The sequence below is a fragment of the Sphaerodactylus townsendi genome, linkage group LG10, assembly GCF_021028975.2.
Source record: "Sphaerodactylus townsendi isolate TG3544 linkage group LG10, MPM_Stown_v2.3, whole genome shotgun sequence".
NCBI lineage: Eukaryota > Metazoa > Chordata > Lepidosauria > Squamata > Sphaerodactylidae > Sphaerodactylus > Sphaerodactylus townsendi.
In genome coordinates, this window is record NC_059434.1 from 29804819 (window position 1) to 29818230 (window position 13412).

The 13412-nt window shown below is 39.0% G+C and overlaps 1 protein-coding gene across 7 annotated transcripts in view; it reads left to right on the plus strand.

The window, feature by feature from the left end:
• The window catches only part of FAT1 (FAT atypical cadherin 1), a 161738-nt gene that overhangs the window by 116386 nt on the left and 31940 nt on the right, over positions 1-13412 (plus strand). For all 7 annotated transcript variants that reach the window (XR_007245670.1, XM_048510079.1, XM_048510083.1 and 4 more), the window contains exons 9-12: positions 1104-1314; positions 4313-8380; positions 9758-9954; positions 11388-11541. Coding sequence is in view for 6 of the 7 variants with exons in the window: in XM_048510079.1 (XP_048366036.1) it covers positions 1104-1314; positions 4313-8380; positions 9758-9954; positions 11388-11541 (4630 nt within the window). In the remaining variant the exon portion in view is untranslated. The remainder of the gene's footprint in view (positions 1-1103; positions 1315-4312; positions 8381-9757; positions 9955-11387; positions 11542-13412) is intronic.

Below are 13412 nucleotides of genomic sequence, written 5' to 3' on the forward strand. Positions count from 1 at the left end.
TGCAGGGGAAGTGTGTAAAACACATGCACACTCTAACATGCTATATAATCACACACACATATATATACACCCATTTATATAAACACCCATGCATTCATATTGTATTGAGCTGTTGTTACAGTCATACATGAAAGACAGTGAAACACTGTTGAAACTTGTGTACTTTGCTCCCACTACTGTTTTGTTACATTTTGAATATTGAGGAAAGTAGGATGATAAGCAAATGAAGAAGGGAGGAGCATCTTGAGTATCCACATCTTGACGAGTCTTTTGCATTGGTGTCACTTTCTAAATAAGATCTATATCCAGGTTTGGAAGCCCCCTGTTGCTACCGCATTGCCTCTTGCAAATGAAGATGGTGCATTTTGGCCACTTTGAAAGCAATGAGTTGTTGGTTAACCGCATTGGAATATGTGCATTTGTATGCACAATCAAACCAATTCTGTGGGTCTTTCTGTTGCAAGAAGGTAATTTTCCCAGTTTCAGGGTTTCTAGCAAGGAAAGGTTGAGTGCGTAGAGTGAGCATCTGAGGAATATGCTTCAACTAACCTTCTGCTCTCTTTCCTGAAATTAAAAGATGGGTCTATCTTTCACACTCTTAACTAGCCTTTTGTGGAGATGAAATTGGACTGGGGGGGGAGGGTTGCACATGAGGGCACACAGTCTGCAATTCTCAATACTACCTTTAGGCCAAATTCAAAAGGATAATACAAGGGCCTCTTGCCACTTCTGCCTAATTCCAGTTCTATTCAGCTATTGTGTGCTAGTTTTTTCTGCCCACACTCATGGCAGTATGTGAACAACATGCTTGCAAAGCCCTCAGTACACACCCGTTTAGGGGAAAGGATTTCAGTTCTCTTGAAAAAAATCATATTTTCCCATATCTGTGGAGGTGTATGAATCCTCATTAGCCTGCCCCTTCTCTCATTTTGGTTCCCCACATCCAGCTTATAAATAAGCAAATAATTTCCACACACAATGCTTATATGTGTTGTCTTTGTAGGACCCCTTGCATGCTTAACTGCACCATCCATGATGATTGGTTCTTACTGATCCTAATAAACTTAAAGATGAGTGGAATAACATACCGGTTATTGTTTTAGGTTCGAGATCAAGATGTTCCTGTCAAGCGCAACTTTGCTAGAATCATCATTAATGTGAGTGACACAAATGATCATGCCCCATGGTTCACCAGTTCTTCCTATGAAGGGCGAGTGTACGAGTCGGCAGCTGTTGGATCAGTCGTGCTCCAAGTTACAGCCCTGGACAAAGATAAAGGGAAAAATGCAGAAATTGTATACTCCTTAGAATCAGGTATGAATGCAAATTTTCAGCATTATGTTATCTTTAAAAGGTGATTTTTGTTTTCAGCTTAAAGATCCAGAGTTTGAAATACAGAAGTGTAAAAACAAATACACAATTCAGATTCATTAGGCAAGGCTTGGTTAGCCCAGTTCTGGCATTCATGCTAATAGCTTTCCAGGGCAACCCTAAAAAGGACTACAGAGAATCCTACTCAAGTCTGCTCAATAGAGGTTGCTTCCAGGAGAGTGTTATTAGGATTGTGCTGTTGGAGGATTCTAAAATGTGTATGTATATTTCTGTTTCTTGAGTTTTTGTCTGGTGTAAACTTGGATTACATAAAGGCAATAATCCAAATCTGTTAAACCCATTGAGTGTAGCAATTCCTCCTTTACAAAAGTGGTAGAATGCCATTGTTGGAGGTTCTTGTGTTGGTTTTCTGAAGTTGCTGTTTTGAATATTGTAATCCTGTGAATTTTAAAAGCAGTAACAATGAAAAGCAGTTGAGTGAGGTCAGGTAGGTTAATCCCTTTTGCAAAAATAGAGCAGACGTGAACCTATACTACAGTCAGCATGGCAAATCTGTCTTCACTAGATGCGAAAAAGCCTTAATAAAGATAACTGGTAAGCAGAGGCATAGCTAGGGAAAATGGAGCCTGGTGCAAACTCTGACACACACACACACCCCCCCCACGGTTCGTTTCTGTTTTTTTGTATTTTTAGTGTTTTTTCAGTTTTTGGCCTGCAGGGGGTGTAGTTTTTAGGCTAGCAACATCACAATTTCAGGGTATCTTTAGAGACTCTCCTGATGATACCTCCCAGTTTTGGTGAGGTTTGGTTAAAGAGGTCCAAAGTTATGGATTCTCAAAAGGGTAGCCCCATCTACCATTAGCTCCCATTGGAAACAATGGGAGATGGGGACAGAGTCAACCCTTTGGGTCAAATCCTATAACTTTGGACCCCCCCAAAACCAAGCTTCACCTGGAAACCTGGCTGGTATCAGTTGTGGAAAGACTATCCTGATGATTACCACCTACGTTCCAAGTGAAGTTTGGTTTCAGGGGGGTTCAAAGTTATGGACCCTCAAAAGGTAGCCCCATCTACTATCAGCTCCCATTGGAAACAATGGGGGATGGGGCATCTTCTTTGGGGGTCCATAACTTTAGACCCCGTGAACCAAACTTTACCAAACTTGGCTGGTATCAGCAGGAGTGTTGCTGGACAATATCCTGAAATTTTGGTGCCATTATCTTAAAAACTGCACCCCCTGCCAGCTGACAAAGTAAAAACACTAAAAATATCAAAAATACATTTTTGCTGCCACCCCCCGCCCGCCTGCCCGCCCGGCGAGCGCCCAGTGCAACGTGCGCCCGGTGCAACGTGCACCCCTCTGTCCCAAGGTAGCTACACCACTGCTGGTAAGCTTACCTATACAGAAAATTCTACAATTTAGGCACTATATCATAAACAGACATACCTATCCATCTATCTAGTTTTAATATATTTTATCCTTTTAAATTGTATCCTATCTACCTTATGCTGGTCTGCAACTGAAATAAAGATTGATTGACTGATTGATTGTTAGGCCTATTTTGATAACAGGTAATCAAACTGAGACACCCAAAGCCAGGGTGGGTGTGTAGAGGTAATATGGAAGTAATGGGCTACCTGTGGAATCCTTTTGCAACATCTTTAATTTAGGCCAAAAACAAAGTGCCAGAAAGTGGCATTTGCAAAATGTCATTGTAATGTGATCCCAGCAAATAGTACCTGACAAAACTTACTTTTCTTTTCTCTCCAGTGAAAAAATGTATCCGTGTTCATTCTCTCACACATCTGACTCTTTACTCACAGTTTTGTGGGAGGAAATGTTAGAACTTTCTCAGTATTATATTCCTAATAGCTTGAGCCAATAAACAGCTAAAGCATTTGGCCTGAAATTCTAAGCATATGAAATGAGCATTCCTCAGATGCTTGCAATGGCTTACAGGATTAGTAATGGGATATTCTAAGAATGGTGTTCTTTTTACAGCCTTCCATAAGAAAAAAAGATAACATCAACATCCTACTCAAATGCATAATTTAAATGCTTATATCAAAATATTGCTCTGATGAGGTCATGGCTTTAGTAATAGTTAATATTCTGTCAATCAAAATATAAGAATTATTGTTAATTTGGGATCTTAGTTTTTGAAATTCCTATGAAGTACAAAAACCTCATATATTCTTAATTTTGAAGAGCTTACTGAGTGCGTTGGTCAATCAAACCGCATTTGATATTTCTGAAAAGTTTGTATATTTTAATTTGGAAGAAACTTTTAAGAATAAATTTGTTGAAAAATAGCTAGTTTTAAAGATAACACTGTGATATGAGGGACATTTGTTAGAACATGTACACAGCATGTTCATTGATAATCTCTTGGTATTCTAAACAGCCCTTTTCAGAATTTGTTGAACAATAGTTAGTTTTGGAGATAACACTGTAATATGAGGGTCATTTGCTAGAATATTTATTCAGCATTTTCATTGATAATATCTTGGGATTCAAAGCAGTGCTTTTCAGCATACTGAAAATATGCTTAAGTTACCCTGTAGTTCCATTTGCATTAGAATGCATTTGACTTTTGTTCTTGGCTTTTTTTTTACGTGAATGAAAGTTCCACCTTCCTTAAATGATGTTCTGTACAAAATGCTTATATAACTAGGTATTATGTTATACAGGTATTATGTTATACCTTACACAGTAACAAATGATTGGTACAATAGTTACACCAGTCCATATCCATTAAACTATAAGATTATGGAAATGTATGCAATTGTTACAAGGACATTTTCAGAAGTTTCCTGTACCTTGAATTGCATACTATTTTACTGTTTCTTAAAAATATTAAGTTCTAATACAGTTTGTCATCTTAAATATAGTTTTTTAAAAAGATGTATTGGCATAAACAACTATACTGTAGCCTCTGTGGTTATTAATTGTGCTTAATTTTGTTTTTGTTTTCTACAGGGAATATTGGAAGTGCTTTTAGTATACATCCGATCTTAGGCAGTATTACTACAGCAAAAGAACTGGACTTTAGCAGTCAAGAAGATTATACTTTGATAGTGAAAGCCACAGATAAAGGGAGTCCTCCAATGAGTGAAGTAACATCTGTACACATTTCAGTCACAATCTCTGACAGCGCATCCCCAAAATTCACAATGAAAGAATACTCCACGGAGATCAGTGAAAGCAGTAGCATTGGCAGTTTTGTTGGCATGGTTACTGCCTACAGTCAATCATCAGTAATTTATGAAATAAAAGATGGTAATGTGGGCGATGTCTTCACTGTTAACCCAAATTCTGGTGTCATTACCTCTCAGAAGACACTTGATTTTGAAACATTGCCTTTTTATACTCTCACTGTTCAGGGAACCAACATGGCTGGCCAGTCCACTAACACTACTGTATTGGTTCACCTTCAAGATGAGAATGATAATGCACCAACTTTTATACAAGCGGAATACACAGGACTCATCAGTGAATCTGCCTCAATTAACAGTGTGGTTCTAACCGACAAGAATGTCCCGTTAGTGATACGAGCTGCAGATGCTGACAGGGAATCAAATGCTTTACTTGTCTATCAGATTGTTGAGCCATCTGTCCACAAGTATTTTGCCATTGATTCTAGTACGGGTGCTATCCGTACTGTAATGAGTTTGGACTATGAAGAAACCAATATATTTCACTTCTCTGTGCAAGTGCACGATATGGGGACGCCACGTTTATTTGCAGAATATGCAGCAAATGTTACCATTTATGTAATTGACATCAACGACTGCTCTCCAGTGTTCTCGAAAGACCTTTATGAAGCAACCTTGTTAGTGCCAACCTATAAAGGGGTAAAAGTTGCTATTGTAAATGCCACAGATGCAGATTCAAGAGCCTTTTCACAGCTAATGTATTCTATTGCAGAAGGCAACATTGGAGACAAATTTTTAATTGATTCCAAGACAGGGCAGATAACTGTGCAAAATACAACTCAGTTAAGAAGCAGATATGAATTGACAATTAGAGCCTCTGATGGCAGATTTGCAAGCACCGCCTCTGTAAAAGTTTCTGTGAAAGAGAGCAAAGCAAGCCAGCTGAAGTTCACACAGAGTTCCTACAATGCTGTAGTCCAAGAAAATTCCACAGAAGCAAAAACAATCGCTGTTATTGCTGCTATAGGGAGTCAAATAAATGAACCTTTGTTTTATCAAATTCTAAATCCAGACAGCAGATTTAAAATCAGCAGCACTTCAGGTGTCCTTTCAACCACTGGAATACCGTTTGATCGTGAACTGCAGGAGTTTTTTGATGTTGTTGTGGAAGTGACAGCAGAGCATAAGCCTTCTCTGATTGCACACGTTGTGGTAAAGGTCACTGTTGAGGATGTAAATGACAATGCCCCTATTTTTGTCAATCTCCCATATTATGCCACTGTTAAAATAGACTCTGAAATGGGCCATGTTATTCGCCGTGTTACTGCTGTGGATAAAGACATTGGTAGAAATGGAGAAGTTACTTATTACCTCAAAGAACATTATGATCTTTTCCAAATAGGAACCACTGGTGAAATCATACTCAAGAAGCGGTTTGACCCAGATACGCTCAATAAAGAATACCTCCTCACGGTAATAGCAAAAGATGGTGGAGAACCAAGTTTTTCTGCTGAAGTGACAGTTCCAGTCACTGTGGTAAATAAAGCCATGCCAGTGTTTGAAAAACCTTTCTACAGTGCAGAGATACCAGAAAATATCCAGATGCACAGTCCTGTTGTACATGTGCAAGCAAATAGCCCAGAAGGGCTCAAAGTGTTTTACAGCATCACTGATGGTGACCCTTTCAATCAGTTTACGATCAACTTCAATACTGGAGTTATCAATATTTTTGCCCCTCTAGATTTTGAGGCCCACCCTGCCTACAAGCTGAGAATACGTGCAACTGATTCTTTAACAGGGGCTCACGCTGAAGTATTTGTTGACATAATAATTGAAGACATAAATGACAATCCTCCCATCTTTACAGAGCAATTTTATGCTGCAACCCTCTCTGAGGCATCTGTAATTGGAACATCTGTTGTACGTGTCAGGGCTACAGATGCTGATTCTGGAACAAACAGAGGGATTTCCTATCACTTCATAGAAAACAGCAGCAAAAGCCATGATTATTTCCACATTGATAGCAACACTGGGCTCATTCTGACAGCAAGGAGTTTGGATTATGAAAAGGCTCAGCAGCATATTCTGATAGTAAGAGCGATAGACAGTGGAATGCCTCCACTGAGCAGTGACGTATTTGTAACTGTCAACATTACAGACCTGAACGATAACCCACCAGTATTTAGCCACCTGCTTTATGAAGCTAACCTCAGTGAACTGGCACCCCGTGGGCACTTTGTAACTTGTGTAAAGGCCTTTGATGCAGACAATTCTGATGCAGGCAAGCTTGAGTATTCCATATTAACAGGCAATGATCACATGAATTTTGTGATCAACAGCAAAACTGGTGTCATCACCCTCTCCAGCCTGTACAAACAGGCTCTGAAGCCTACTTACAGTCTTAATGTCTCTGTTTCTGATGGGGTCTTCAGAAGTTCTGCTCAGGTTTTCATAACTGTAATAGGAGCCAATTTACATAGCCCCATTTTTGCTCAGACTGAATATGAGGTGGAACTAGCTGAGAATGCTCCATTGAATACGCTGGTGATTCATGTTGAAGCAGTAGACAAAGATACTGGTGACTATGGACACATCACATACCATATTGTGAATGATTTCGCAAAAGATAAGTTTTATACTAATGAGAGAGGACAGATATTTACCTCAGAAAAACTTGATCGTGAAACTCCAGCTGAAAAAGTAATCGCCATTCGGTTAATGGCCAAGGATTCTGGGGGGAAAGTGGCTTTCTGCAGCATCAATGTAATCCTTACTGATGTAAATGACAATGCCCCTTTGTTCCGAGCAACCGAGTATGAGGCGAATATTGGAACTGATGTACCAAAAGGTACATCTGTGATTAAAGTGCTAGCTTCTGATGCAGATGAGGGCACCAATGCCGACATCACTTACACCATTGAAGCAGAGTCTGAAAATGTTGAAGAGAATTTAGAAATTAATCCTTTGACTGGACTAATCACCACAAAAGAAAGTTTAATTGGTTTGGAAAATGAGTTCCTCACTTTCTTTGTTCGAGCACTGGACAGTGGATCCCCACAAAAAGAGACTGTTATTCCCGTCTATGTTCGAATACTCCCCCCTGAAGTACCGCTTCCAAGGTTTTCAGAGCCATTTTATTCTTATACTCTTCCTGAAGATATTTCTGTTGGTACAGAGATTGATGTTATCCGAGCAGAATACACACAACCCTTGTTATACACTCTAGTTAAAGGGAATACTCCTGAAAGCAACAGGGATGAGCATTTTGTAATCGACAAGCAAAGTGGAAAGTTGAAACTTGAGAAGAGTCTTGATCATGAGACAACTAAGTGGTACCAGTTTTCAGTGATAGCACATTATATGAATGAAAATTACAAAATTGTTTCTTCCGTGGATGTAAGCATTCAAATAAAAGATGTAAATGACAATGAACCCATTTTAGAGTCCAATCCATATGACGCATATGTTGTGGAAAATATGCCAGCTGGAACAAAGGTCATGCAAGTCAAAGCTATTGATCAGGATTCTGGAATCAATGGACATGTTTCGTATATGTTAGAGACCTCCCAAGAGACTGATATCATAGATACTTTTGCCATAAATATGGAAACAGGCTGGATTACAACTCTAAAAGAGCTTGATCATGAGAAGCAGGATTCCTACAGAATTTCTATAGTTGCATCTGACCGAGGCGAGAAAATTCAGTTGTCTTCTACTGCAGTCGTTGAAGTTCATGTGACCGATGTGAATGACAACCCTCCACGCTTCACTGCAGAGATTTACAAAGGCACCGTCAGTGAAGATGATCCCACTGGAGGAGTTGTTGCTATATTAAGTACTACCGATGCTGATTCAGAAGAGGCCAACCGACAAGTAAACTATTTCATCACAGGTAAGTTTTTAGAAATACACTGCTGGCATGGATACTTGGTCATGGATTCTTTTAAAAAAATGGTAATGTAATATTGTTCCTGCCATTTCAAATCTATGTCCGCTCTCTTTCACTTTTTGACGAGACTCATGTACCTTAGACATTTATTATCCCTTAAGGCAATGAATTATAAGAGCCAGGAATGGGGAGTTTTGGTCTTAATTTGGAAGTACATATTACAAAACATTTAAAGCTGCTACTGAAGACAGTGGCTTGTATTGAGTTATTTTGGCCTCTCTCTCTCTCTCTCTCGTTCTCGTTCTCGTTCGTGGTTCTTCCCCTAGCCAACACAGCAAAAACTTCTTGACTGCTGGAGTTTCTCTAGTGGGCCTTGTCTGCATGGTTGATGTTATAAGACAGTATCTCACATTTATTAACATGCTTATGGTACTATTGGATTATAATTTATTTATTATCATATTTATATACCGCCCCTTCCCCTGAGGGCTCTGGGCGGTGAACAACAAAATAGTGCTACATAAACGACAATAGCAATAAATAATATAGGCTCATTGAGCCATAACATAGTTAAAACATAAAATTACAGCATGCCACATAAACCACTTGGCGTCCAGCACTAAAACTATCAATAAAACCCTCCCAAAGAGGGGGACGGTAAATCCAGGTGTCACAAGCTCCCAGAATGTTGAAGGGCAGAGACAAAAAGGGGCGAACACCCCTTGGTGTAAATTATATTTTTAAAGGACATTAAAGTCATTGATACCATTTGGCATTTTCATATATTTGACATTATTTCGCAGTGTTGATTTTATGTGTACACCAGCACTTAATTGCTACCAACTACCTTCATTTATAGTAATATTTTAAAATGTCACTGGAAGGCCTCCATGGCACAGTGACTAGAGTATCTGGCTATGATTGAGACAACTGGGTGCAAATCCTACTCTACTGTCCAAGTTTGTCATGTGACTCTGGGCCCATCACAATCTCTGAGCCTAATCTATCTCACAGGATGGTGGTTGTGGAAAAGGAGCAAAGATATGATGAGCCACTTTTGGTCAAATTATGGGGGGAAAGGATATAATTTTTGTTTAAATGTATAAGAAACAAACTCTGAGGCTGCTTAAGAAACAGGAAACGTCTCTTCTGTCAACTTCAGCATATGGTTATCCTTTTCCTGTACACTCAGCACTGACATAGTTGATACAACCTGAGGCACTGGGTTCTGTGCAAGCAACACCCTCCCACTTACAAATGATAAGTTCAATAATATCATCCTTTCCCGAACTTCTAAAAAATTAGCATTATCGTTCCCCAGCCCCTTTAGTCTAATAGTGCTTTTGTCAGGTGAATGACTTTTTATTATTAATTGTTTAGGAGGTGATCTGTTAGGACAATTTGCCGTGGAAAACATACAGAATGAATGGAAAGTCTATGTCCGAAAACCCCTGGACAGAGAAGCAAAGGATAGTTATCTTCTTGACATCACAGCAACAGATGGGATGTTTGCAACAAAAGCCACGGTGGAGGTTAAAGTCCTTGATTCAAATGACAATAATCCTGTTTGTGAAAAGGTATTAGCATGCATTTTAGTAAGCTTTCACTTTTAATACCAGCAAAATATATGTTCTGATACATGTGTAGAACCAGTTGGACTACTGTATGTAGAAAAGAAAAAAGATTTCTTGAAATATCCCTATGATAAAGTGTATATGAGTTATTAGCTTGCAAAAAAACCCCATTTACCTGCCAGTGAATAACTGCTGGTATGTATGGTATGGAATAATCTGTGGTATGTAGGCCTTCTGAAAGATAGAAGAACCTGCTACCTCCTAGTTTATAAAAGGTAGCCTATAGGATCACCTTTGGGTAGGCTTATATAGAAGCAGCCAGCTGGAGAGGCTTAGGACTCTGTCCCACTAGAACTTCTCTAGCATGACCCATTTTTCCTCCACCATCTGCGTACACTCATACGTCATTGGCACCAGCATGATATTCACACTGTGCTACACTAGTAAAGCCCCAGATATATCAGCATATTCTGCTTGTATGCTGACGTAGAGACTTAGTTGCTGTCCAAAACTGTTTGTGTTCCAGCTTTAGGACTGCTCTTTTTAATATATCCTGGCTTAGATGGTAATTTTTCAGGTTGTAGAAGATGATTTTTGCAATGCATCCAACTGTAGAATGGTGTCTTTCTAAGACAGTTGAGTCTTGGAAGGGTGTGACTGCTTAGGATTGCATTGTTGGACTCTTCATGTTGCATATCCATTAATTCATATAGTTGTTGAAGAAACTTAAGGAAATGATTTTAGGATTCATGAACAATACGATGAAAAATGAACTTGTCATATAAAAATAATGTTTCCTTAAAAGTTGGCCCAGAGTATTTCAGAAGATTGCTTTTTATCAAGTGTATCTTTCCCTTGACATTGCCTTCAAAACAAAATGGATTCTTCCATTGTCTAGAACCATTTTTGGTGAAGAAAGTGTTTGAAAGAAAATGCGCTGAACTTGATGGATTAGCTTTTGAAAATAAGAGCACAATCATAAATTATGCCCTTCTAAATCCATTGAAGTCAGTGGGTTAGATCCAATCAACTTTTATGCTTGTGAAATGAGGGGTAAAGGGTCCCCTTTGACCCCCAAAAGGGCTGTTTTGGATATCATGAAACCTACAGGGGCAAAAGCCATGTGGGACAGCGGCTATACTAAGAAAGGCAACTGCAGGGAAAAGCTGACTGGATCTGAACTAGTGGGCTTAAAAGGTTGGAGTTCTGCTTATAATTGTCCTGTAAACTGTTTTCAACCATATCTGAGGACGTTTCCTTCCATGAGTTAGAACAGCTGTCTTGCTTCTTCAGTGATTATTTATTTTTGTGATTCATGTCCCATATTTGAAAATCTTTTAAACATCCTCCCCAGTTTTTTCCATACTTAACCCCTTCCATTTTCCTGGTCCATGACATTGTATTTTCTTTCGATATTACTCTTAAACTCCTTTTAGACATTGTACATGGAAGCTGTTTCAGAAGATTCTCCACCTGGCAAACTCATCATGCAAGTCTCGGCCAAAGATGCAGATATCCGTTCTAATGCCGAAATTACTTACATCTTGCATGGTGACGGAGCAGAAGACTTTAGACTCAGTCCAGACACAGGTATTATTTATGATGTCTTGCAAATTGAAGTGTTAGGTATCCGAGCTTATCAGGATTTGTGTAGTCAACTATAAACTGCAAGAGTGTTGCTTAGAAATGAATGGGAAAATGATGGATTAAATTGTTGGGGACTAAAAACAGTGAGCCCTGACCTGGATGGCCAAGGCTAACCTAATCTCATCATATCTCAGCAGCAAAACAGGGTTGGCCCTTATTAGTATTATTTGGATGGGATACCACCAAGGAATTCTGGGATCACAGTGCTGTTAATTTCTTTCCTTGAAAACCCTAAGGCGTTGCCGTAAGTCAGCTGTGACTTGGCAGCACTTTAGACCACGCACAAACAAAATGAGTTGATGTTGTGTACATGCCTATAAGGACTTTCCACAGTCAGAAAGCCCTACTAGAAAAGATATGGGCTTAACTTAACAGTCTAACCAGGTTGGCCCATTTCACAGTGGGTTGGATCTAGTGGGACATTTCTGCTGACATAAAGGGGACAATTTTCACCAATACCCTCTTTGTCCTGGTGTTTTGTCCGCCAAGATCAGATGATTTCAGATTGCTTGGACCTACACCAGAAGCGGGGAGGTGAGGATGTCCTGCTTTGCTGATATAAATCCTTCTGGCTGTGGAAATTCTCCACAGAATTCAAGCCTATTTATTTATGTTTAGGCATTTTTAGTCAGTTTTTCTCCTTGAAAAAGGTCAAAGCAGGTTACGATTTTGTTTACTAAAACATCTCAGAATAAATAAGCAGATTAACAATTAGAATCTGCAAATACTGAAGTCAAAATAGATCCCAACAAGCTGAGTTTAATCAATATACAATGTTGTGTACATACTAAACAAAACACAGAGGCAGAGTCTGGGGATAAGCAGGGGAGGGACGTTGTTCTGTTGTATTTTTTCTGAATTCTTCTTTATGGCTGTTGTTGAAAACCGTCTGTCAACCTTGAGCAGATCTTTTTTTTTTATCCTTTTGATCCTTGCCTTTTGTCAGGAAAATCTTTTTTTCCCCCCCCCCCCCCCCAGTATCTCTTGGCAATTGTATATCATTTTAAATACTACACAGAAAAGATTTTGTAGACAGTAATTGGTATAGTATGTTTACTTCAGCCTTTCTGTGTTTAGGTTACAGTTTGTTAGCACATTAAGGTGGTAAAATAGTCCTTTGTGACTTAAGAATAAAAGGAGAGTATACAAAGATTAATGTTTTTAAATGGGTTCAGCTTTAAGTAGGTATATAGCACTTCTAGGACTGGCTGATCTGTGCTTGCTTTATGTTTTCTAATTGCAGTAGTATATGCCATCTTGTGGGGGAGAATGGGGAGAAATTTAAGCTCATTATATGTCACGACAGCCACAGTTCTTTTCAAAGGAGTCATCACATGAAATCGAATGCAGAGTAACCAAGTAATGCCCATGCCAGTGTTTGTGAACAAGACTAAAACGTTTCCTTTCAACTCATCCATAAAGTTCTGCTGTACATTTTAAAAAGAAACAAAATTGAGTGCAGTTATTCCAAACTGGTTTCATTTTTTAGATACAAAAAGCATAATGTCCTTACTTTCAGAAATGTTTGTTTCCCACAATGCCACTGCTGAATTTATGAGCATGATTTTTTTCTCCCCAGGGTATGCCAATGAATTGAGCTGCACACTGGGAGATTTGCTAGCTTGCTTTGGGATAAAGTAATCACAAAAATGTTATAATACAAAAATACTAACGACTTCCATCTAATCATAGAAAGCTAACTGTAGGTCTTTTTAATTTGAAGTCTCCAAAGGGAACAAGTCCCATCATCTGGAACACCATTGAAAATGCTGCTTTCTAGGCTAGATGACTTTGTGTTGGTTGTGGTTGCATAC